The sequence below is a fragment of the Engystomops pustulosus genome, chromosome 3, assembly GCF_040894005.1.
Source record: "Engystomops pustulosus chromosome 3, aEngPut4.maternal, whole genome shotgun sequence".
Taxonomy (NCBI): Eukaryota; Metazoa; Chordata; class Amphibia; order Anura; family Leptodactylidae; genus Engystomops; species Engystomops pustulosus.
The window spans coordinates 112,600,806-112,624,715 of NC_092413.1; the positions used below are offsets into that span (position 1 = coordinate 112,600,806).

Sequence of the window (23,910 nt, forward strand, 5' to 3'; positions counted from 1 at the left end):
CTGTATTATATAGCCTGCCAGCCCCCTGTATTATATAGCCTGCCAGCCCCCTGTAGTATATAGCCTGCCAGCCCCCTGTAGTATATAGCCTGCCAGCCCCCTGTAGCATATAGCCTGCCAGCCCCCTGTAGCATATAGCCTGCCAGCCCCCTGTAGCATATAGCCTTCCAGGCCCCTGTAGTATATAGCCTGGCAGCCCCCTGTAGTAAATAGCCTGCCAGCCACCTAGTATATAGCCTGCAGCCCCTGCCCCGCCCCCGAATATAATGCCTATAGGAAAAAAACAAACAGTTTACTAACCTTCCGACATCCCCCCTTCAAGTCCTCTTCTATACAGTGATACTCCGGCTCCATGTCCCCGCACTGTCTGTTGCAGGCACCATGACGTCAGCCGCATGCTGAAATCATTGTGTGTGTTGATGCCAACGCACATAGTAGAATGTCAGCAAGCAGCTAACGTCACAATCTCTGCGAGGGACAGCACGGGCACACGGAGCCAATGCAGGAGCATCGCTGTATAGAAGAGAACCTGCCCGGGGGCATCGGAGGGTGAGTTCACTGTTTGTTTTTTTTCTTGACTTGAGTATAAGCTGAGGTTGAGGTTGAGGTTTTTCAGCACATCTTTTGTGCTAAAAAACTTGGCTTATACTCGAGTATATACGGTAGACCCCTTTTTTTATTGCATTGTTTTGCCATCTAGTGGCAGCTTGCACATATTATTGCTTTATATTGTATTAGACATCCTTGTTAATTCTGTAACTATTTGGCTTTTACATAGATAATATTTTTTCTGTGTATATTTTTGTCTAAATTCTAATAAAATGTAAATCTTTTATTGATATTTCTACCGTTTTTTCATGGTTTTGGAGATATGCCCTCTCTCTTATATAGGTTCATACACAGTCAGAGTCGAATTAAGGTAGGTGGAGGTCCCTGGGCGCAAACTATTGTGTGGGCCCCCACTTAAAGTAGAATAGACAGTGATACATATTACTATTCTAAATTATCATTAATATTTTAAACGCTGTCCTCCTTACAGGTTACCCTAGCTGGCAGTGGTGTAACAAGACTCCAGTGGGCCCCGATGCAAACTTAGAATCGGGGTCCCCATATAACTAGACACACACTGCTGGCCCTATCCCACACATTATACTTCAGAATACACATATTTCATATATACACTCCACAGACAAGGACACATATGCTATATATGCAGAACACACCTATATAAACACTGCACAATATAAACTCTATACATACTATATATACGCTACACATGTAATGTAATGAATACACAACATGTAATGAATACACCACATACATAAATATATACCAGCTGGGAAAATGCACATTACTATACAGCACCATGGGTCACTTACTCAGTATTAGCTCTGGAGCTTCTACCTCTGATGTGATCTATTCTGTTCTTCTTCTGGGTGGCTCCTCACAGATAACAATTTTTCTCCAATACTTACAGAACTTTGATAACTTCTCCAGCCGTGGTTTATTGCTACAGAATTTACCACAAGACGTCTTCAGCTCCGGGCAGCATGTCTCAGAACTGTGCACCTAAAAACACCACAGTGACTTACTATATAATGTCACAATGGTGCTTTGTATCCCCCCTGATTTTCAATCTGGTTATAGAAAGTCTGGCCATTTCATTAAGATCGTGTCCATTTGTGAAGGGTGTAGATGGAAAAGATAAATCAACTTTACTGATCATGATTGCCGATGACATAATACGAGCATGTACAGATCCGCTAATATCCTTTAGGCATATTAAATGCATTATAGACCAATTTCTATAGTGTTGATGTACAAGTTAAATGAGAAGAAATTTAATTATTTTATGACTAATGCCACAACTGTTATACAGGAAGAAATAAAAAAGAACTATAGTTTTAATTTTGTAAAGACAATAAATTATTTGGGGATTGAAGTAGGGGAAACCTTGGATAATACTTGTTTGGTTAGCTCCCAAAATTTGATTAGATGTGTTAAGAATGATACATCAAGATGTTGTGGCACGTTTACCTGGATAGCAAGAATAAACTTAGTCAAGATGCTGATACTCCCGAAAATATTATGTACAATTCGTTGCTTCCCTTTCGCTCCAGAAAAGCACTAAACAATATACAGAGATTGTTATTCAAATTTCTATGGAGAGGGAAAACTGCAAGAATATTGGGGGTCATTTACTAAGGGTCCGATTCGCGTTTTTGCGACGGGTTAACCGAATTTTTCCAATTTGCGGCCATTTTCCCTGTATTGCCCTGGAATTTCGGCGGGGCCGTACGAAATCCCAAAGGATTCGGAGAAACCGCCGCGCTTAAATAAAAAAAAAGTGCTGCTGGGCACGCACTTACCTTCACCCGGCAATGGATCTTGAACTCCGGTGGACCTCGTCGGACTTCAGCGCAGCAGCGACACTTGGTGGACGTCGGAGGAACTGCCTTAGTGAATCGCCGGAAGACCCGAATCCACCGTAGAGAACGCGCCACTGGATCGCGAATGGACCGGGTAAGTAAATCTGCCCCATTGAGTAAAGTATTGTATTTACCATAGGATTATGGGGGTGTCAGCTTTCCAGACCGAATTTTATATAATTCACCATCTACTTGCAGTCTGGAAGGAACCCAAAGAAACTTATAGGATATCTTTTGGTATGAAAGACATCAAAATATCTTGGCTGGTTGAAAACCCGGATGATTTTACACTAAATAATCAAATGATAGGTAATAGACTACCCCGTTTTGACAAAGCTAGGGAGGTTGGTATCTTTGCACGGGGTGAATTTTTGGTTTATATGAGAATTTGTAGTTCTATAAAATGACACAATATTATAAGAAAACTGATCATGCAAAGATGCCCTTTTCAATGCATCAATAAAGTGGTAGAACAAATCAAAAACCAGGACAATCTCCTCTTAGGTATTTATTGAGATCTCTTAATTTAAAAAAGGATAATATTACAGCTAAATACATAATACTGGGAAAAGGATTTAGGAAGAAGTTTTAACTCAGGATATTGGGAAAGGTCATGGAAGACAATTACACAATATTCTATGTGCATAGACCACATAGAATTAGCAAAACAAAATCCAATATATGGCATTATTGTCAGAAACTGGTGAACAAATTTGGTGGTGTTAAAAAAAGTGACCTCTGCTGGAAGGATTGTGGCATCGTTGGAAGTTTTCTCCATTCCTGGTGGGGAAGTGTGATGGTCCAAAAGTTTTGGTGGGACATTTTTATGATTCTCTCTAAATTTTGTGGGAAAGAGGTAGTCCGGTCAGTGGAACTGGCTCTTTTAACAATGGGTTTAGATTTCTTTCTAAGAAAATTAAGATGTTTGGTGTCTCACATATTGGGACACATTCACTTACCTGTCCGGAGGAGTTCACTGAAAGTGCATTGTTCGACCGGAATGCACTCTGCCACAATTCACTAAGATCATGCGCCCGATATCCTGCATGTGTTGCTTCCCCACTCAGGTCTGCCGGAGTTCACCTTCTTCTTGGTGCATGTAAGTGCTTGATCTTGAGACACAATGGGGGATATTTATAATACGCTGGCACTCGTGCACCAGCGTATGATAGCCCCGCCGCTGCAAATTTACAGCCCGATACATCAAGAGGCTTCTGCTGGCGTGAAGGTGGCGGATTGGGGAAAATAATCGCAAAAGCTAGCAATAAGCTAGCATTTGCAATTATTTCAGCGCATCTGTGCACCGCCAGTGGCGGTCCTGATAAATATCCCCCAATGGACTTATTTACTAAGGGTCCCATTTCCATGGAGTTTTCCGACTTTTCGGGGATTGCGCCGCCGGGCCGAATGGCTTGAAGATGCGCCGCCAGGCCGAACGGCTTGAAGATGCCCTAGTGAGCGCGAAACGGCCGGTCGCCGTATGGCTCCAGTGTTCCCCCTGTACCACACCGTTTGCTGAATAAAAGAAGTAGTTCCACAGGTCCGGTGAGTGCCGCCTCTTCCTTTCTTTATTTGTAATTATAACATAGTACTTATTATAATATAGTAGACTTTATACGTGAACCTATAGATATTCCAGGTGTTATGTGTTTTACCATATTTACATAACTAAGTGTCTACAGTGAGTGTGTATATATTAGTGTAACTACATGTATAACCTGTAGCCGTATCCCATTCACACGTGGATCTGTGCCCTGCACTTGTATTGGAGGATTAGATATATAGTTGCTACTGTGCATGAGTCTCTATATGTACATGTATATGGTCAGGTACTGGATGTGACTCCTGCTTCAGGGTATATCCAGGAGCTGCCGCAGTGTTAGAATATATTGTATATACATACACATTACTGGGGTCCAGAAGGGGCCAGGAAAAGAGGTTTGTGTGTAGTTGTGTTCTCTATGTATTTTGTATTGTATTTTATGTAGTTACTTTGTCACATGTATGTTGTTAGTAAAGTCTTTTTGTATATAAGTATCTGCGAGGGTTGTATGTTATTCCGGTGATATATGAAGGACTGGAGAAGGTGCTTATGGTAAATAGCACAGACTAAGGGGCTGGACAGAACCACTGAAAACTAGAGTAACTGAGCAAAAACCCAATCCCCAAATCCCCTTTATCACCCCCCATATGTTATGATGTGGTATGTTAGTCTTTTCTGCTCTGTATATAATATTTTTGCTATGTTTTTGCAAATAAAATAAAAAAAGGGGTCCAATCAAATTTGACGGAGGCGTCTAAGGGGTGAACACTCCCGAACAAAAATATCTCCAGTCGTGGATGCTAGAGGCGCTTATCAGCTGTGATATACAGCAGACACCCAAAGCTTCTCACAAGGTGTTAGAAGCTTCATCTAATAATGAAACCTTGTTGCAGGAATTCAATTCCCGCCATGCAGTACTATTACATTCATGTCAGGAAAGGGCTAATGGTTAAGGAAAGGTGAACCTTTAAGCCAGTCTCAAGTCTTTTGCAGCCTTCCAGCAACAACAGCTCTACTGCGGACACAATGAAATATTAACCATGAGTGTTTAAATCCTTTACTTTGGATTATTGATTTACTGTTGACTACATATACTGTGACAATATAAACATCTTCAAGTTTAAGTTAAGTTGATGAGACCTTGACATATTAACAGGGGCGTAACTTGAGGGGGTGCAGAGGTTGTGGTCGCACCACCATGAATATTAAATATGTTGCCATTTTATTCATAGTGTTCAGAGAGGTCACATGCTGCAGTTGAGGGTGCAGTCACATGTGACGCATTTTTAAATGAATTGCAGAAACACATGCATTTTTACATGTTACTATGTATCTAGCTGGTTTGAATTTTCTTCATTCTTGGGCGCGTAAGCAGCTGGATTAACATTTTCACAGCTGCTTACACTCTCAGCAAGAGGAAAAAACACATTCAAACCAGCCAGACACATGGCAACATGTAAAATGACAGACATAAATTGAATAAGGGAATTTGATTTTAAATGGGAAACATATTTAACAAATGTCATTCCCCTGTCCACAGGGTTGTAACTGCAGGGGTAGAGCATGGTAGAGCCATAGCAGCTGCTAAAGGGGCCCAGCCACCCAACCTGCCACACTAAAAGATGGAGGATGTGCACCTTTATATACATATTATGATGAACATTGTACAGCATAATATGTATATAACAATGCACATTTTCCATAGTACACAGCTGAGGCGGAAGCTCATATAAGGAATGTCCCAGGAGGAGACAGCAGGAATATCAGTCTCTCATCTCTTCTTCCTACCATCTACTTCACTCATGTGGCCTACAGCTACTGGATCCCGGGATAAGATGACTACCTGACAGCAAGTATATACATAAGTGTGTAAAAGTGTATAAATGTATGGATGTGCATATGCTCTTTATGTGTGTATATGCTGTATATTTGGGTATATATGCAGTATGCGTGTATGGTGTGTAGGTGTTGTATGTCTGTATATGCTTCTGTATGTGTGTATGCTATATGTGTGTGTTTATGGAAAATGATGGATTTGTGTGTACATACTGTATGTCTGGATAATGTACTGAATGTATGTGTGTATATGCTGGATTTGTGTATATACAGTGAAGGAAATAGTTATTTTTTCCCTGGCTGATTTTGTAAGTTTGTCCACTGACAAAGACATGAACAGTCTTATAAGGGTAGGTTTATTTTAGCATTAAGATATAAAATATCTAATATATAAAGCTGAGTATGTGTATGTATGCATGTATGTATGTATGTATGTATGTATGTATGTATGTCCGCTAAAGGAATCTGCACCATCGCGTTTACAATCGCGTTTGCACAGTCGCTGCCTGTGACTCAGGGAACATCATAAACTAGGTTTTAAGCTAAAAATTCTAAAATACACTTAACCACCATATAAAGGAGCCATTGTGTGTTGCCGCTGTGGCAGTTGGAAGCTGAGCTGTGATTGGTTACTATTTTGCCAAAGATCATTAATATAAACTCTGAGCTTTGATTGGGATTGAGCATACGACAGAGATAGGGGAGATTTATCAGAAATGTCTGAGGTAAACTTGTTCCAGGGATGACCAGAGACAGTTACTAAAAGAGATGGTCAGAGACAGAGAAAGCCAGTGACAGAGACAGTCAGTGACAGAGACAGTCGGAGCAAGAGAAGGTCATAGACAAAGACGGTCAGAGTCAGAGACAGTCGTAGACCGACACCGACAGTCAGAAACGGCTAAAGACAGTAAGATATAGTTAGAGGCAGATCATCAGCTTTAGCTCCCACCATAAGTTTTCTGGACACTGCGTAGGCCACTTCATGAAGGGAACCTGTCACCAGAAGTCAGAAATTTACTGGTGACAGACGTGAATAGGCATTGCATAGTTCTCTATATGACACCCTGATTGACAGCTCTGCACCCCTCCATTCCCATAATATCCCCTTCTACAGATTATCTGGCTCTCTGCCAAAAGCCCTAGTCAAGTCCTGTGGTGATGCTACATTTCAAATCCCAACGCTCGCCTCCTCATTAGCATAATTATCCGCTCGGCCCCCAGAGCTAATTATTCAATTATTTCCCCTCCCACTTCATGTCAAGTCTCATGATTACGTCGGCTCACCCAACAGAAACCCTGCTCCTATGCGGTGAGCCGTATATACCCCGGCGTGAACTGCGCATGCTCAAAGTCTCTGTGCACTTCAACTATGCAGCACTCTGGTACACAAACTCCATACGTAGTTTGGGTACCTGAGGGCTGCCTAGCTGAAGTGCGCAGAGTCTTCGTGCATGCGCAGTTACCTGTGGGCGCATCAGCATCAGACGCCGAGCAGCTATCTGTGCACGTGCGGGGGCAGTTTGGGGCACTCTGTCGGGGCAGTTGAAGGAGCGCCTAATTCATGAAGAACGTGCACCAGAAATCATGAATCGGTCACCCTCTGCACACATAGTGCAGTTTGCACTGTTCTTAGTCAATGGGGCAGATTTACTTACCCTGCCCATTCGCGATCCAGCAGCTCGTTCTCTGCGATGGATTCGAGACTTTCGGCAATTCACTAAGGCAGTTCCTCTGACGTCCACCAGGTGTCGCTGCTGTGCTCACGATCCTATACTTGGTGAAGGTAAGTGCGTGTCCCGCGACACTTCTTTTTTTAAATGCGGCGGTTTCTCCGAATCCATCGGGTTTTCGTGCAGCCACGCCCCCCGATTTCCGTCGCGTGCATGCCGGCACTGATGCGCCACAATCCAATCGCGTGCGCCAAAAACCCGGGGCAATACAGGGAAAATCCGCGCAAATCGGAAATATTTGGGTAACACGTTGAGAAAATGTGAAATTGGCCCTTAGTAAATGACCCCCAATGTGTGTCTTTTGTACAAATAAAAAAATTACATTTTGCAACATTCTGACACCAATAATTTTTCATACATCGCTGTACAGACCTGTAAGGTGTAAGTTTTTTGTAACGAACTGACATTTTCCATTTTGGGGTTTGGCCTTTTGATCTCTTTTTATTCATCATGAATATGACCAAAAAGTGGTGTTTCAGACATTTGGACATACTTTTCTGTTACATTATTTTCTGTTCATCGCTGGAAATACCGTATAAACTCGAGTATAAGCCGACCTAAGTATAAGCCAAGACCCCTATTTTACCACCAAAAATAGGGAAAACCTATTGACACGAGTATAAGCCGAGGGTGGAAAATGTATTGGTCACAGCCTCCCAGTATATAGCCAGCCAGTCCCTAGTAGTATATAGCCATTCCCCAGTAGTATATAGCCATTCCCCAGTAGTAAATAGCCAGCCAGCCCCCAGTAGTATATAGCCAGCCCCCAGTAGTATACAGCCAGCCAGCCCCCTGTAGTATACACCCAGCCAGCCACCATTTATTACACAGCCAGCCCACTTGAAGTACACAGCCAGCCAGCCTCCATGTAGTATACAGCCAGCCAGCCCCCATGTAGTATACATCGGGCCAGCCCCCATGTAGTATACATCGGGCCAGCCCCCATGTAGTATACAGTCAGCCAGCCCCCATGTAGTATACAGTCAGCCAGCCCCCATGTACTATACAGTCAGCCAGCCCCCATGTACTATACAGTCAGCCAGCCCCCATGTACTATACAGCCAGCCAGCCCCCATGTACTATACAGCCAGCCCCCATGTACTATACAGCCAGCCCCATGTAGTATACAGCCAGCCAGCCCCCATGTAGTATACAGCCAACCAGCCCTCATGTAGTATACAACCAGCCCCCATGAAGTATACAGCCAGCCCCATGTAGTATCCAGCCAGCCAGCCCCAGTAGTATACAGCCAGCCCCATGTAGTATACAGCCAGCCAGCCCCATGTAGTATACAGCCAGCCAGCCCCATGTAGTATACAGCCAGCCCCCAGTAGTATACAGCTAGCCAGCCCCCATGTACTATACAGCCAGCCCCCATGTACTATACAGCCAGCCCCATGTAGTATACAGCCAGCCAGCCCCCATGTAGTATACAGCCAACCAGCCCTCATGTAGTATACAGCCAGCCCCCATGAAGTATACAGCCAGCCCCATGTAGTATCCAGCCAGCCAGCCCCAGTAGTATACAGCCAGCCCCATGTAGTATACAGCCAGCCAGCCCCATGTAGTATACAGCCAGCCAGCCCCATGTAGTATACAGCCAGCCCCCAGTAGTATACAGCTAGCCAGCCCCATGTAGTATACAGGCAGCCAGTCCCATGTAGTATACAGCCAGCCAGTCCCATGTAGTATACAGCCAGCCAGTCCCATGTAGTATACAGCCAGCCACGTTCTTCTTCTTCACACAGAATGCACACAACTGCACCTCCATACCTCCTCCCTCTCATGAGGTCTGCACCACAATGCCCACAGGCAGTCCCCAGGTTACGTACAAGATAGGTTCTGTAGGTTGTTTGTTCTTAAGTTGAATTTGTATGTAAGTCGGAACTGTATATTTTATAACTCAAGACAATTTTTTTTGGTCTCTGTGACAACTGGTTTTTAAAAATGTCGGAGTGTCATAAGAACCAGGATTATCAATAAAGCTTCATTGCAGGCACCTTTAATAACTGTTATAGCTGTTTATTGTAGCCTAGGACTAAAGTACAGTAAATTACCAAGATCCAGAGGTCCAGATCCTGACAGCAGTGAAACTCACAGCAACCACTATCTACACACACTATACTGAATCCTCTAATGTTGCTCCGCCCACACAGCATTCTGGTCACATGACCATGACGTCATGCAAGGTCCTTTAGCTTCACTAGGAAATTTCATCTACCGGAAGAGAAGAGAAATTCGGGTAACAGAGCTGCCCCTCGTGTGTACACCCTCTCCCACCGTCATGTTAGTAGGCTGAGTACATGTGTCCTGTTCTCCGGCTGAGCTCACACGTGTAGAGGCACGCATGGTGACACGTGAGAGCAGAGTGTAACTGAGGAGGGGGGACATCTAATGTTGTGCCAGCACCTGCTAGACCTAGCTCAGTGTGTCTGCACTCACCTCTGTGTCAGGATTGGTTTTTACCGCAGGGAACAGTGGGAGACTTGTTGCTTCTGTTTCAGTACTGTTATTTTCAAGTGATGTAGAAATGTGCTCTAAATACAGCCTTTCACTTGCCTGTACATCCCCAAACTATCAGCCTTCAGGGTACAAAACCATCCTTTGTAGGATTGCCACCTTTTATGTCTAATCTCGCTCGTTTTCACTGGCAAAGCCTAATGCAAATGAGCCGAGATGAGTCACTTTTTGCTTGAGATGAGTCACTTGGTGTAAAAGACATGGACAGAATATCTATATAGGAGATCTGGCTTAGGTTATATTCAGACAGCGTTATTTAACTCCATTCTAAGGATACATTGAGTGGATACCTGAATTATCCTTACAACAGAGGGCTGGGACATATTCCATTGTATGCTTACAGCTGGATACGTCGTCCTGCACCCCTTGAAAGCAGGAGCATGTGTGAACATTGGCAGCAGCAACTGATTCGCTTCTGCTGATGTACAGGGTGTTTCCCCTTTGATATCACTGTCACATACACTCACCGGCCACTTTATTAGGTACACCATGCTAGTAACGGGTTGGACCCCCTTTTGCCTTCAGAACTGCCTCAATTCTTCGTGGCATAGATTCAACAAGGTGCTGGAAGCATTCCTCAGAGATTTTGGTCCATATTGACATGATGGCATCACACAATTGCCGCAGATTTGTCGGCTGCACATCCATGATGCGAATCTCCCGTTCCACCACATCCCAAAGATGCTCTATTGGATTGAGATCTGGTGACTGTGGAGGCCATTTGAGTACAGTGACCTCATTGTCATGTTCAAGAAACCAGTCTGAGATGATTCCAGCTTTATGACATGGCGCATTATCCTGCTGAAAGTAGCCATCAGATGTTGGGTACATTGTGGTCATAAAGGGATGGACATGGTCAGCACCAATACTCAGGTAGGCTGTGGCATTGCAACGATGCTCAATTGGTACCAAGGGGTCCAAAGAGTGCCAAGAAAATATTCCCCACACCATGACACCACCAGCCTGAACCGTTGATACAAGGCAGGATGGATCCATGCTTTCATGTTGTTGACGCCAAATTCTGACCCTACCATCTGAATGTCGCAGCAGAAATCGAGACTCATCAGACCAGGCAACATTTTCCAATCTTATACTGTCCAATTTCGATGAGCTTGTGCAAATTGTAGCCTCCGTTTCCTGTTGTTAGCTGAAAGGAGTGGCATCCGGAGTGGTCTTCTGCTGTTGTAGCCCATCTGCCTCAAAGTTCGACGTACTGTGCGTTCAGAGATGCTCTTCTGCCTACCTTGGTTGTAACGGGTGGTGATTTGAGTCACTGTTGCCTTTCTATCAGCTCGAACCAGTCTGCCCATTCTCCTCTGACCTCTGGCATCAACAAGGCATTTCCGCCCACAGAACTGCCGCTCACTGGATGTTTTTTCTTTTTCGGACCATTCTCTGTAAACCCTAGAGATGGTTGTGCGTGAAAATCCCAGTAGATCAGCAGTTTCTGAAATACTCAGACCAGCCTTTCTGGCACCAACAACCATGGCACGTTCAAAGGCACTCAAATCACCTTTCTTCCCCATACTGATGCTCGGTTTGAACTGCAGGAGATTGTCTTGACCATGTCTACATGCCTAAATGCACTGAGTTGCCGCCATGTGATTGGCTGATTAGAAATTAAGTGTTAACGAGCAGTTGGACAGGTGTACCTAATAAAGTGGCCGGTGAGTGTACACTTAGCGGAGGCCTGTGGTGGATGCAGTGCATTTCATGCATCTCCCGCAGGCTATTATGGCCTCTGCTGAGAGTATTTGTGTCTCTGCAGCAGAAAGCAGGCTGAAAAATACAGCTTGCTATGTGTTTCCAGCCTTGGTTTTCCCATAGTATGCAATGTGTCAAAGAGATGCGTCTGTCACTACATGTCTATGAAAACATGAGTCAAAAAATGAGGCGTGAATATGGCCTGAGGCCTCTTGCACACAACCGATATTGGGGCAGTGATCTGGATGCAAAATTTGTGGCCAGATCATGGCCCACATAGAGGTCTCTGGTACCTGATTGTGTTTTGGTGAGAACACTGTTTCACTGCACCTTGACCTAGCCATCTTTCTATGGAGAGATGAGGAGCCTCATTCGCTGCACCCAGCCATTTGCTACCCCTCAACTATGGACCTGGTGAGCAGACAGCCGTGTGCAAGAAGCCTAAGTTTGACATTGTGATATTCCTGTTATTCCTTCTGGAAACATAAATGGGTATTATTGACATGTTGCTACAGACTGATTTTGTCCAGTTAGTGTTGACTACGGCAGACTGTTGTAACATGCCTTCTTTATAGAAAATCTACAATAATCTATGATGAACCAGGGACACTTACTCATAGATCCAGGCACGGTGACTGTGGTAATCTTCTTATATTATCCATAGCCTCCTTATATTTTCTTATATTTGTTATCCATGGCGTCTTCTCTTCTAAGACTGAAGGGCTTTTGTGGGTGTTACCAGGGCCACTCTGTGCTGTAGCTTCACAGGCTCTTGTGCTGTTTCCACCCACTCCCTTAGGGTCTATCATTGATGTGTTGATTGTGTAGGTGACCACTGATGGTAAGTCATCTAATACAGACAGAACTCCTCTCCCAGCTCTAGAATAAACTTGTATAATAATGTCTAGATCAAAGATGCTTTATCCTGTCATCAAAAAATGGCCATATGAAGTATTACCAGTATGTTGTCAGGCACCTGACAAGCTTCTAGATGTGATGCATTCATGGCCAAGGGTGGTGACATTATCCAGAAAATCAACTTTGACATGAGATGTGAATTGGTTGTATACAGTCAAAGAGGTGGAGACTTCAACACTAAAGTCACGCTTTCCCCACCTTTACCACCTCTTTCCCTATGATTGACATGATTTGCCAATCATCACTTCAGGAGATGTGGTCACTGCGCGGTCACTGCTCCGACGGCAGACGGCAGGATCGCCGGACGAGGGCGCGGAGCTGCGCGCCGAAGATGGGTGAGTAGGAGGGGAAAAGAGGCTACCGGGGCGTGGAGTAGCCGCCTCGTGTAACCTCAGATGCGGCTACTCCACGCCCCAGTAGCCGCATAAGTAAATTTGAATATATATCTAATAAAAGTGATCAAAAAAGTGCAGAGACGTGAGGATTAGCCCTTAAAAGGGCTATCCTCACGTCCGATTGATCCACCTACCACCCAATCTACCTTTATAGGTAGATTTGTGGTGGTAGGTTCCCTTTAAGGGGCTGTTCTGAGGTGAGGAGAGCTTGACTTCAGTATTAAACTCTTCTTGACTTTTTACAACCAATTTACATCTCACTTCAAAGTTGATTTTCTGGATCATGCCACCAAGCTGGGCCTTGAAAGAAACCTCATCTAGAAGGTGCCCAGCTGCATTACAATTTACAGATAGCGGTTTATTAGACCAATTTCTGATGACGGCTTCCTTTTAAAGCAGCTTTGTATTTGAGTCTGGCAATCCCATCTAAAAATTTTTTCTAAACAGCATAATATTGCCATGTGGATAAAATGCGAAGGTATTCCCTCAGCATGTCTACGTTGTGTATTTTTTTTTTTTCATGAATGATAAAGTTTATCTACTCACACCTTTATATAATGATGGGGACTCGAGGACAAATATTTCACAACAGATACAATACATGAACTTGGCATGATCGTACTTCCTCATGTTAGCCTGACATTGCACTTTAACTTACAATTTACTGTTTCTGTGTAATATAGATACAATTTTCGTCACATCACTGGTGAATGAACACAGCTCGTCTATATGTTTAGCCCAAACTGCTGGAAGAATGACAGATGATAAGGATGTACTTCGAGATGTCTGGTCTGGGCGAATACCAACATGCTTCACATTATACCAGGACGAACTCACTGAAAGGGAAGCTGAGCCTTATTACGTAAGTGCCGTTTAAGTATATAGGAAATTCCCCTGATATAGTGGGGAATAAAGTATTTAGTCGGCCACCAATTGTGCATGTTCTTCCAGAAATAGATGTAATTGACATCATAGACCTCAACTATGAGAGACCGAATGTGAAAACAAATCCAGAAAATCACATTGTCTGATTATTAAAAATGTATTTGCAATTTTTGGTGGAAAATAAGTATTTTGTCACCTACATACAGCAAGATTTCTGGGTGTCACCGACTGCTTTAACTCCCTTAAGTACGCAGCCATTTTTTTACTTAAAGGGTTATTCCTACAAAGAAAAGTTAGGCCCTCCAAGCGCTGTGCTCGGCGATCTTCGTCAGCTCCATAGAGATTAATGGAACAGAACGGTCATGTGCGTCCGTCAGCTCTATTAATCACTCTGAGCGACGAGGGGTTAGAGGGAGGTACGTGGGATCCTATCGGACCCCTCGTTTTCGTGATCAGCAAGTTAGGCCCTATCCTGTGCATAGAACCTAACTTTTCTTTGTGGGAAAACCCCTTTAAGGCTCAACCCCATTTTTTGTAATCTTACATTCGCTGCTTTATATGGTTAGAACTTTTGAACACTAACAACACCAAGGAACAGAGAAATGCGTATGAAGGACATTAGAAACAAAAATTATTCCTCAGGGGTAAGAGACCGCAATATGGGTTATGTCCTGTGTATACAATATATGCATCAAAAAATACAATATATACACCATACCCCCACACAACAGAAACACCCAGTTAATTACCTACAAGTTTGGCATCCAACACGTGTAGTGGCGTATAGACGTGCAAACGGAAGTGTCTTAATTAGGTGGTCAACTCATGTGACTAGACAGGAAGTGCCTGGCGTGGCATACATGGATACGCATGTGCCAGTAAAGTAGCCGAACTACAACCAAACACTACAAATGCACGTGCGCCAACGTATATATTGTGCCCATGAGTGCACTGACAAAACAAGTACAAGTGGTTCTACCAATAAATGAATAAGCTGGATGCATGCCAGAACCATGAAAGATTAAGATGAAAAACATGAAAAATTAATATGAACTAGAATAAAAAAGAATACACCATATAGTGTAAAAAGTGAACATAATTTACAAGTATCATAGTGTAAATATCCTGTAACACTGAAACACAAAAAGATGAAACAAATAAACAGCGATTATGCCCACAGTACTGTTTATAATACTAAAAAGATTATAGTACATGATCACATGAGTGCCAATACCAGTTATAACACTAAATAAACTATCCAATAATTAAATCATCCAATATTGGTGTTATTTTGTGACAACACACGTGGGGTCTGCTCACCTCCCCATCTTTTGTCCTGTATCATATTTGTGTTCTTTGATATATTCAATAGATTTTTGTTTCTAATTATTGTTCCTTCATACGCAAATCTCTGTTCCTTTGGGTTGTTATATTCATATTGGATGCGTGGACACTACTTGGTACTGTAGTGTCTCAGCGTCTCTGTTAACATTTAAAGACTTTAACTTACCAAAGTGATTTGAGATTGTGTGTTTTATTTTTCGTCATATGTTGTACTTCATGTTATTGGTAATTTTTTGTTGGTAAGTTTTGTGTTTTATTCATTAAAAAATGTAAAAAAAAATTTGCAAAACTTTTGAAAAATTTGCCATTTACAAAATTTCAAATGATGTTTTCAGACAGATGGTTTTACAACCCAAATTAATCAATGACTAACATTTCTCATATGTCTCTTTAACGTTTTCATAATTTTTAAAATGTCTGAATATTTTATTTTGATGTCACGCGGCTTAGAAATAGAACATCTGTTTTCTGTTTTTTTTCAAGGAGATTTCTGAATTTACTTTAAAAAAAAAAAAAAAAAAAAAAAAAAAAAAAAATATATATATATATATATATATATATATATATATATATATATATATATAATATATAATATATAATATATATACACTCACCAGCCACTTTATTAGGTCCACCTGTCCACCTGTGGTGGAACGGGAGATTCGCATCATGGATGTGCAGCCGACAAATCTGCGGCAACTGTGTGATGCCATCATGTCAATATGGACCAAAATCTCTGAGGAATGCTTCCAGCACCTTGTTGAATCTATGCCACGAAGAATTGAGGCAGTTCTGAAGGCAAAAGGGGGTCCAAACCGTTACTAGCATGGTGTACCTAATAAAGTGGCCGGTGAGTGTATATGATATTAGACACCTCCTATACACCACTCCATTTTCAAATCTCCACCCCTCAAACTATTAGAAACAGCTTTTAGGGAAATTATTAACCCTTTGAGATCTTCATAGTAATTAAAACAAAAAGATGATAAAATTTAGACTGGTCCAATTTTGTCAGCAGTATGTTCAATTAGTCCTATTATTTACAAAAGTACTTTTTATAAGGGCACACAGCGAGGTACAGAAAGGAAGGAGGGCCATACAGTTTTGCCGTACAGAATCTTGTGGTTTTTAGTAGGTTTATGACCGCACTTCTGTGAGCTATATAATATTTATCTTTCTGTTAATGTTGCCATATAAGAGCATTTTTTAGTGATACCATTTTGGGGTTGCTGTGCCCTATTGATGAAAATGTATTAACTTCTTTTGTGGGTGGGGTAGTTGCAGAAAAAACATCAATTCTTCAATTTAGTTTTTTTTTTGGTGTTCAAGTAACACATTATCCTTATTTTACAGTTCAATACGGTTACGGTGATAATACATTTTTATATTTTTTGCTTATGTTTTATTAATTTTGTAGAATAAAACCTAAGGGGGGGGGGGATCCATAATTTTTAGCATTGCCATATCCAAGTGTCATAACACTTTTAATTTTTGGTCTCTTTTATAGCTGCCTGAGAGCTTGCTTTTTGTATTTTTTTTTTTATCCCTTTTTATTGCGTATTGTTTGGGACAAGATAGGTCTATGACAGGACCTTACAGGTATTTTACCATGGAGTCAGGTGTTTACTACTAATGTCAGACCCAAGGGTTGCCGTAGTGACGTTCGGTGCTCCCCAAAAACTCTTTGGAGGGCGCTGATTGAGCAAAGAATTTCCCTGCTGCCTTTTAAATGCTGCAGTCACATTGGATTATCACCCTATGAGGCATAATTGACATTTCCCTCACTATCACCCTGATACCCTTCTAACCTGAACTAGATAGAAAACAAATAGGTGGCGGGGGCAGAACTGCTTAAAAAAGTTTGCTTATCCTGCTGCAGTTCCTGCATTGCTTTTGTACATCTGGTCTATCCCTGCCTGGCATGTATTTCCCAGGGGAACACAGGACCTGATTGAGCCGATTGGGGGCCTTTACTTTCCATTGCGACACCACTTATGACATAAGTCGAAATAACAACCATGGTTGATGGGGAAGGGTGGTGCACCTTGCTAGGGCAGAGGTATTATAAACCAAAGTGAACGAAGCAACCTGTTAACTGGAGTAAAGTTTTCTTTGTTGCTTTTGAGCACCAATACCATTGGATGTTTGGCCACCAATCCGGCATTATGTCCGGGTTGCGCGGCAGAATCCGAAGGCGACTTTGGGTCAACTCTTCTCCAGTGGCCAGCACTAGTCTGGTCTGCCTGACCAGCATTACCAACCTTGCATGGTCTGGTGGGTCGTCATCTGTGGTTTGGACAGGGCAGGGTCTGGGGCGGCATCCATAGTTAGGTTGAAATTTTTTAAGGAGACAAAAAAAATGCTCCATTATGTAATGCATGATGTAAAGTCGCTTTAATTTGTCTCATTTGGCCATTTAAGCACAGAAAACATTGGCTGTAACCAGTTATTTATATGTATTACCGAAAATTTCATACTCCTCCTCGGCTAAAAATACTTCTTTAAAAATGGTGAGAGGAGTATTATTACCCTTCTGGAATAATGTTAGTGCTCTGATTTATATAGTATTTCTCCACAAAGAAAAAAAGGTTTACAGCAATGTCCACTAATACAACAGTCACAGAGGTTATCAGCTAAAAGAAGTATTTTCCCATGTCTGAGAATGCTCGGTAAATGTCATGTAATTTAGATCACAAATCTTTTCTTTCCAGCTGCTGCTGCCTCGTGTGAGCTACCTGACCCTGGTTACTGATAAAGTTAAAAAGCATTTTCAGAAAGTTATGAGGACAGAAGACATAAGTGAGATATGGTTTGAATTTGAAGGCATTCCTCTAAAATGGTAAGTAGTGACAACTTTGCTTCACGTATGACTCCAAAAAAAGAGGTGTGGCTGTGGCAGGATGTCTGCCTGGACATATATTCTGTAGGAACACCCACTAGCCTTCCTTCGGACATGCTTCTTAGGTAAGAAAGTAGAGTTCTCCGTAAAGGAAACCTACCACTTTAAAATGCCACTTATAACCCACAAATACCTTGCACCAGCTCAGGGTGGGCTGTTGCTGGAGCATATCTTCACTATTTGCAGAAACCGCTGTAGTCCGTTTAAAACCGTTTTATTCTTTATATTCCAACTCCCCTTTGGCGCACCATGATTTGTGCTCGGTGTACGCCTTATTATGAGATGCCGGAGAGCCGGTGACGTCACCGAGCTCTCGGGCACACTAGTGCCTGTGCAACTTTTTATCCTGACTGGCTTCGCACGGTCGAGCGCATAGGGGGGTTGGAATATAAAGAATAAAACCGTTTTAAACGGACTACTGCGGTTTCTGCAACTAGTGAAGATGCTCCGGCAACAGCTCACACTGAGCTGGTGCAAGGTATTTGTGGGCTATAAGTGGCATTTTAAAGTGGTATGTTTCCTTTAACCCCTTCCCGACATGTGCCATAATAGTATGGCGCATGTAGGGTGCGGCTGCATGGAAATAGCCATATCCCGGTATCCATAGCCGGTATGTCTTTGCTGCATAATGCAGCAACCGCTTACCGGTAACACCCGTGATCCTGTCCATCGCCCGGTGGCCCGGCTCCATCAGGAAGTGGCGATCAGTCGCCATGACAGCCTAAGGTCTTTCGAAGAACCGAGGCTGTCTCTTTTTAACCCATTCATGGGATTTGCACATTGTAATGGATCAGGAAGAAAATCTCCATTTACTGCCATACTGTTGCATGGCAGTATATGATAGGATCGATCAGACAACCTACGGTTAAAGTACCCAAGGGGGTCTGAAAAATAAAAAATGTTTTAATTATTTAAAAATAATTTTTAATATTAATAATTTTTATATATTAAAAACCTAAAAATTCAAATCACCCCACTTTCCCTAGAAGTCATATAATTAAACAGTAAAAATCAGTATCGCCGAATCCAAAAATGTACGAGCTAACGAAGTAGAATAACGTTTTTTCTCTGCTTTTAACCCCGTAACGGAAAATAGTGCCCAAAGTCTAAATTGGCACTTTTTTGTCATTGTGAAAAATATAAAAATTTCTATAAAAAGTGATCAAAAGGTCGTACAGTCCTAAACTTGGTAGGATTAAACGTTGTCAACAGTCACAAAAAATTACACTACCCACAGCTCTGTACACCAAAGTATAAAAAGTTATTAGCGCCAGAAGATGGATGAAATATTAAATACCACCATTTTGAAGAGCAATTTGTTACGCAGAAAACAAGCCCCCACACAGACCCCCCACAGATCGCTCAAATGATGGGTCCGAGAGCAGCGCTCGGCAATTTCCATCAGCTCTACAGAGATAAATGAAGCATAACTTTAATAACATTAATCTGGCAAATCAGCACTGAGACCCCCCAGTGATCAGCAATTTGGGCTCTATCCCATGGATAGGGCCTAACTTTTCTTTTTTTTTTTTTTGTTTTGAACAGAATCATGAAATGAATGTACAGCTGCATTATACACAATTATTGGTACACAAAAAAAAGGATTGTAACAGTAATGGAAACACTTTCTTCCAGTAGTTGCTCAATCATTCTACCACCTGCCTACCCTACGGCATATGTGTCTCCATAGCTGTGGTTTATTGTGTTACAGTAGTATCATAGGCATACGCCATGTCATAGTACAATGCAACCAGATGAACATTACAATGCAAACAAAACATTACTTGCGGGTGATTCTGGTAACTCTGGATCTGTAGGTGCCGTTAAAATATCCTTATCTTATGGCCGTTTAGTTAATAAGGTTTGAGCCCCTTCAGTGAGCTCTAGCCTGAGTGCCCCTGATCTATTTCCCAGGGTTCGGGGTGTAGTGGGCCCACACCTTTCGCTCCATGCCCAAATAACTTATCAGTGACGGGATAGACATTGTCAACCTGCAGATTGTTCTTCCGCAAGTATTGCCCTGAGTCTATGAGGAGAATAGTGTGTCTCAACCGAGTCACACCAAGTGCCCCAGATTCGGCGTGTTGAGGTCATACCACCGGAGCGCTATACATTTTCTTGCTATGAATAATGTTTCCCGCAGGAAAATGCGGTGATAATGAGTCCAGTCTTCTTCTGATGAGGCCCTCAGGAGGCACACCTCGGGTACACATAGGACCGTCAGGGTAATAAGTCTAGTAAGAAAATTTGTAATATGTTTCCAAAATTTTGCTATTGGGGTACATTTCCATATCATATGCATGAAGTCGGCTTCCAAGGAGCCACATCTAGGACAGGCAGTGGAATGTACCCGGCCCATTTTCTGCATGCGGACCGGAGTGAGGGCCTAACTTTTCTTAGTGGAAAAACACCCTTCAAGGGGTTGAGGAGGGTGTGTCAATTAAAGCCACCTTCTAGGCCTGTGAAAAACTTAGCCATAGATGCTCCAATTCTGGGAAGTATGCAAATATGTTTTCCAAGGTGTTAATGGAAAACAATGCCTCCTTTTGCTACCTTGAAAGGCAGCCCAGCGTTACACCAAGGATGACCTACTACAAGAAGTCTAATAACATGATATGGTATTAATCGGAACCAGTATATCTATTCCAATTGGAACAGACTTGGAAACAATGCCTCCTTTTGCTACCCTGAAAGGCATTGTTTTTCATTTAATACCTTGGAAAACATATTTGCATACTTCTCAGAATTCCGTAGTGGAGCATTTATGGCTTTAAGCCTATAAGGCTACTTCAATTGGCAAACTCTCCTTGACTCCTTAAGGGCACAGGGTTTTTTCGCACATTTCTTGCTCTCCACCTTCAAAAATCCATAACTCTTTCATTTTTCCGTGTAAGAGAGCTGTGTGAAGGCTTGTGTTGTGCAGTAACAAATTTTACTTCTCTGTCAAATTTATTTATTATTCCATGCCTAAAATAACCTAAAAATTAAAATCGCCCCCTTTTTCTCGAAGTCATATAAAAAAATGGTAAAAATCATAAACACGTTGGGTATCGCTGCATCCGAAAAATGTCCAATCTATCAAAATATAATAACTTTTTTCACTGCGTTTAATCCCGTAATGGAAAATAGTGCCCAAAGTAAAAAATGGCTCTTTTTTGTCATTTTGAAAAATATAAAAACCATGTTATATAAAATATATTAAAAAATGTGGAAAAATTTGAAAATAATCACGTTCGCGTCACATTCTTGTGGGCTCAGTTTTTTACGACTTTCACCATGTGCTCCAAATAACACCTCTACTTTATTCTTTGGTTTGGTACGATCACAGTGATGCCACATTTATAAAGGTTTAATTGCGTTTTAACACATTTTCAAAAGTTATATGATTGTGTACAAAAAGAAAAAAAATTTCGCCATCCTCTGACGCTAATAACTTTTTCTACTTTGGTGTACGGAGCTGTGTTAGGTGTCATTTTTTGCGAAATGAGCCAATGGTGTTTCATTGCTACCATTTTGATGACTGTGAAACATTTTGGTCACTTCTTATTCCATTTTTTTATGTGATGTAAAATGGAATAAAAGTCACGTTTCGGACATTTGGGTGCTATTTTGCGTTAGGTGGTTCAGCGCCGGCAATAACCTTTTTTTATATTTTGATCAGGCATTTTGGGATGCGGCGATACCTGTTGTGTCTGATGTTTACTGTTTATTACATTTTATATCAGTTCTAGGGAAAGGGGATGATTTGAACTTTTAGATTTTTAAATAATTTTTAAAACTTTTTTGAAATCTTTTTTTCTACTACTGCAGAATATGGTATTCATTACAATGAGCCACTGGCTTATTGTAACAAAACTGCAGAAACCATGCAGCCTCGGGTCTGACGAAGACTAATTCTTGTGATCTGTGGGGGTCTCATCACCAAGACCCCCACCGATCAGCAAGTTTGTTCGTGGGACAACCCCTTTAAAGTTGCCATCAAAGGGGAATTTCACAGCTTTGTGCAGACGTCTGCTTACTATTGAAAGCTTTATTTACGCCTGGTGATTGCCATCAGTCTGGCTTTTCCATCTAGATATGACTTTCATTTCTATTAATTAAGCTGTCAAAGTTTATTATAGAACGCTGTGTAACTGTCAATGTCTTACCATTTAGTTTTTAGTCAGAACGTTTTTTTTTTTTTTTTAATTTTCAGCATGATGGTGCAATCTGTTTTCTAAGGGACCATATGATTACATTTATGTGAAATTATCATCATATTTTTTTAAATAACATAAAATTTAGGAAACATATGTACAGTATTGAATTGAATTAAATGTGAATGTCTAGTTGGTATTACCCCTTTTAGGATGTACCTTCAGCATTTCTGCTGATGCATGGTTGTATCCACCATCTGTCACTTTTCTTTAAAGGACACCTGTCATCAGGTTTGTGTCACTTGTCCTGTCACTACTACCTGTTGGAGCAGCTCACAAGGATCCATCACAGCCTTTATCTAGTTATTTCATACATTATTCATTGTAAAATCATCTGTTTTTTATCATGTAAATGAGACTGGTCACATGGTCAGAGGCAGTGATGTCACCCCTGTTACCCCTCCCCTCTACTCCCCCTGCTCATGTCTGTGTGTAATGTATAGTAAAGCATTGCTAGTGTGTGTGCTGCATCTGCTGACATGCTGCATCCTCCTAATATACAGGTGAGAGACACAGACATCGGCTACATATGTACCTGACATGTTCTGCTGTAACATGGCTGCCTGGAGCTGCTGTATCTCTCATATACACACACACATGCACACACAGGCTGCAGGGGGTGTGGCCACCAGCACCAGGAAGCACATCATTATACAGGCTGTCAGTCATGCACTGTGGGTGTGGCTGTGCCTCCCACTCATGAATAAGGTGGACAGCTTGAATATGCTAATGCTTCATTGGACATTTCACAGGTCATTTGCATACAGCTTTAGGACCTCATTGCTTAGGTTTACAGGCATGTAGAGGGACAATGAAGGGATAGAGGCAATGCTTTCTAATGGCAATTTATGAAAATATATTTAGTTTAGGGGGTTATTTTGCATGACGGTTCTCTTTAAATACTCTGGGTCCAGTCTTTCCCCAGTTTGAAACACGATGAAAACATATATATATATTTTTTTTTTTATCAGTCACAAATAAATTTGCTTTCATAATTAAAATGAACTTTGGGCCACCTCTTCTTTGTCCACACAACATGGTCCTCAGCAATGGTCTAGCCTCTCATTAGCGGAAAGAATCAAAAGGTTTGGTCACTGCTGAGTGGTCTTTCGCTCAAAATGCTCTTAAAGATTGAGACACTGTATGCGAGACAGATCCTTACCCTGTTCAGTGCTGAACCGGATGAGCATTTCCAACTGCAGAGTTCAAACAATTACCCATGGAGATTCTCTACATTTCACTGTCCTCTTTTGCATTCGTCTTTCATTGGTGACCATAACTGCAGGTGCTTCCACCTGAGTGTCCCATGATCAAGATTCACACTGGGATTTCTCTCTTGCTGCATTGTCCCTGCCACCAAGCAGTGTGTCCAGATGACCCTGGCATACATCAAGCACATTGGAGTCTCTTACTGCTTGCTGCATCTCTTGTAGAATGTATTACTTCCTCACTGCACTGGCAGCGGAGGCGTAGCATGGCCGCCGGAGCAGCGCTGCTCCGGCGGCCATGTT

General features: G+C 42.0%; 1 protein-coding gene across 4 annotated transcripts in view; it reads left to right on the forward strand.

Annotated features, from left to right (window-relative positions):
* The first annotated feature begins 9,675 nt into the window (after positions 1-9,675).
* Positions 9,676-23,910, forward strand: part of ATG5 (autophagy related 5) — a 101,137-nt gene continuing 86,902 nt past the window's right edge. The window contains exons 1-3 of one of the 4 annotated variants that reach the window (XM_072141867.1): positions 9,676-9,780; positions 13,759-13,937; positions 18,016-18,143. In XM_072141867.1, the coding sequence (XP_071997968.1) occupies positions 13,830-13,937; positions 18,016-18,143 (236 nt within the window). In that variant the 5' untranslated portion in view covers positions 9,676-9,780; positions 13,759-13,829. Of the gene's footprint in view, positions 9,825-9,871; positions 9,896-13,758; positions 13,938-18,015; positions 18,144-23,910 lie in introns of those variants that run through there. The other 3 variants (XM_072141866.1, XM_072141868.1, XM_072141865.1) reach the window with 3 other exon arrangements.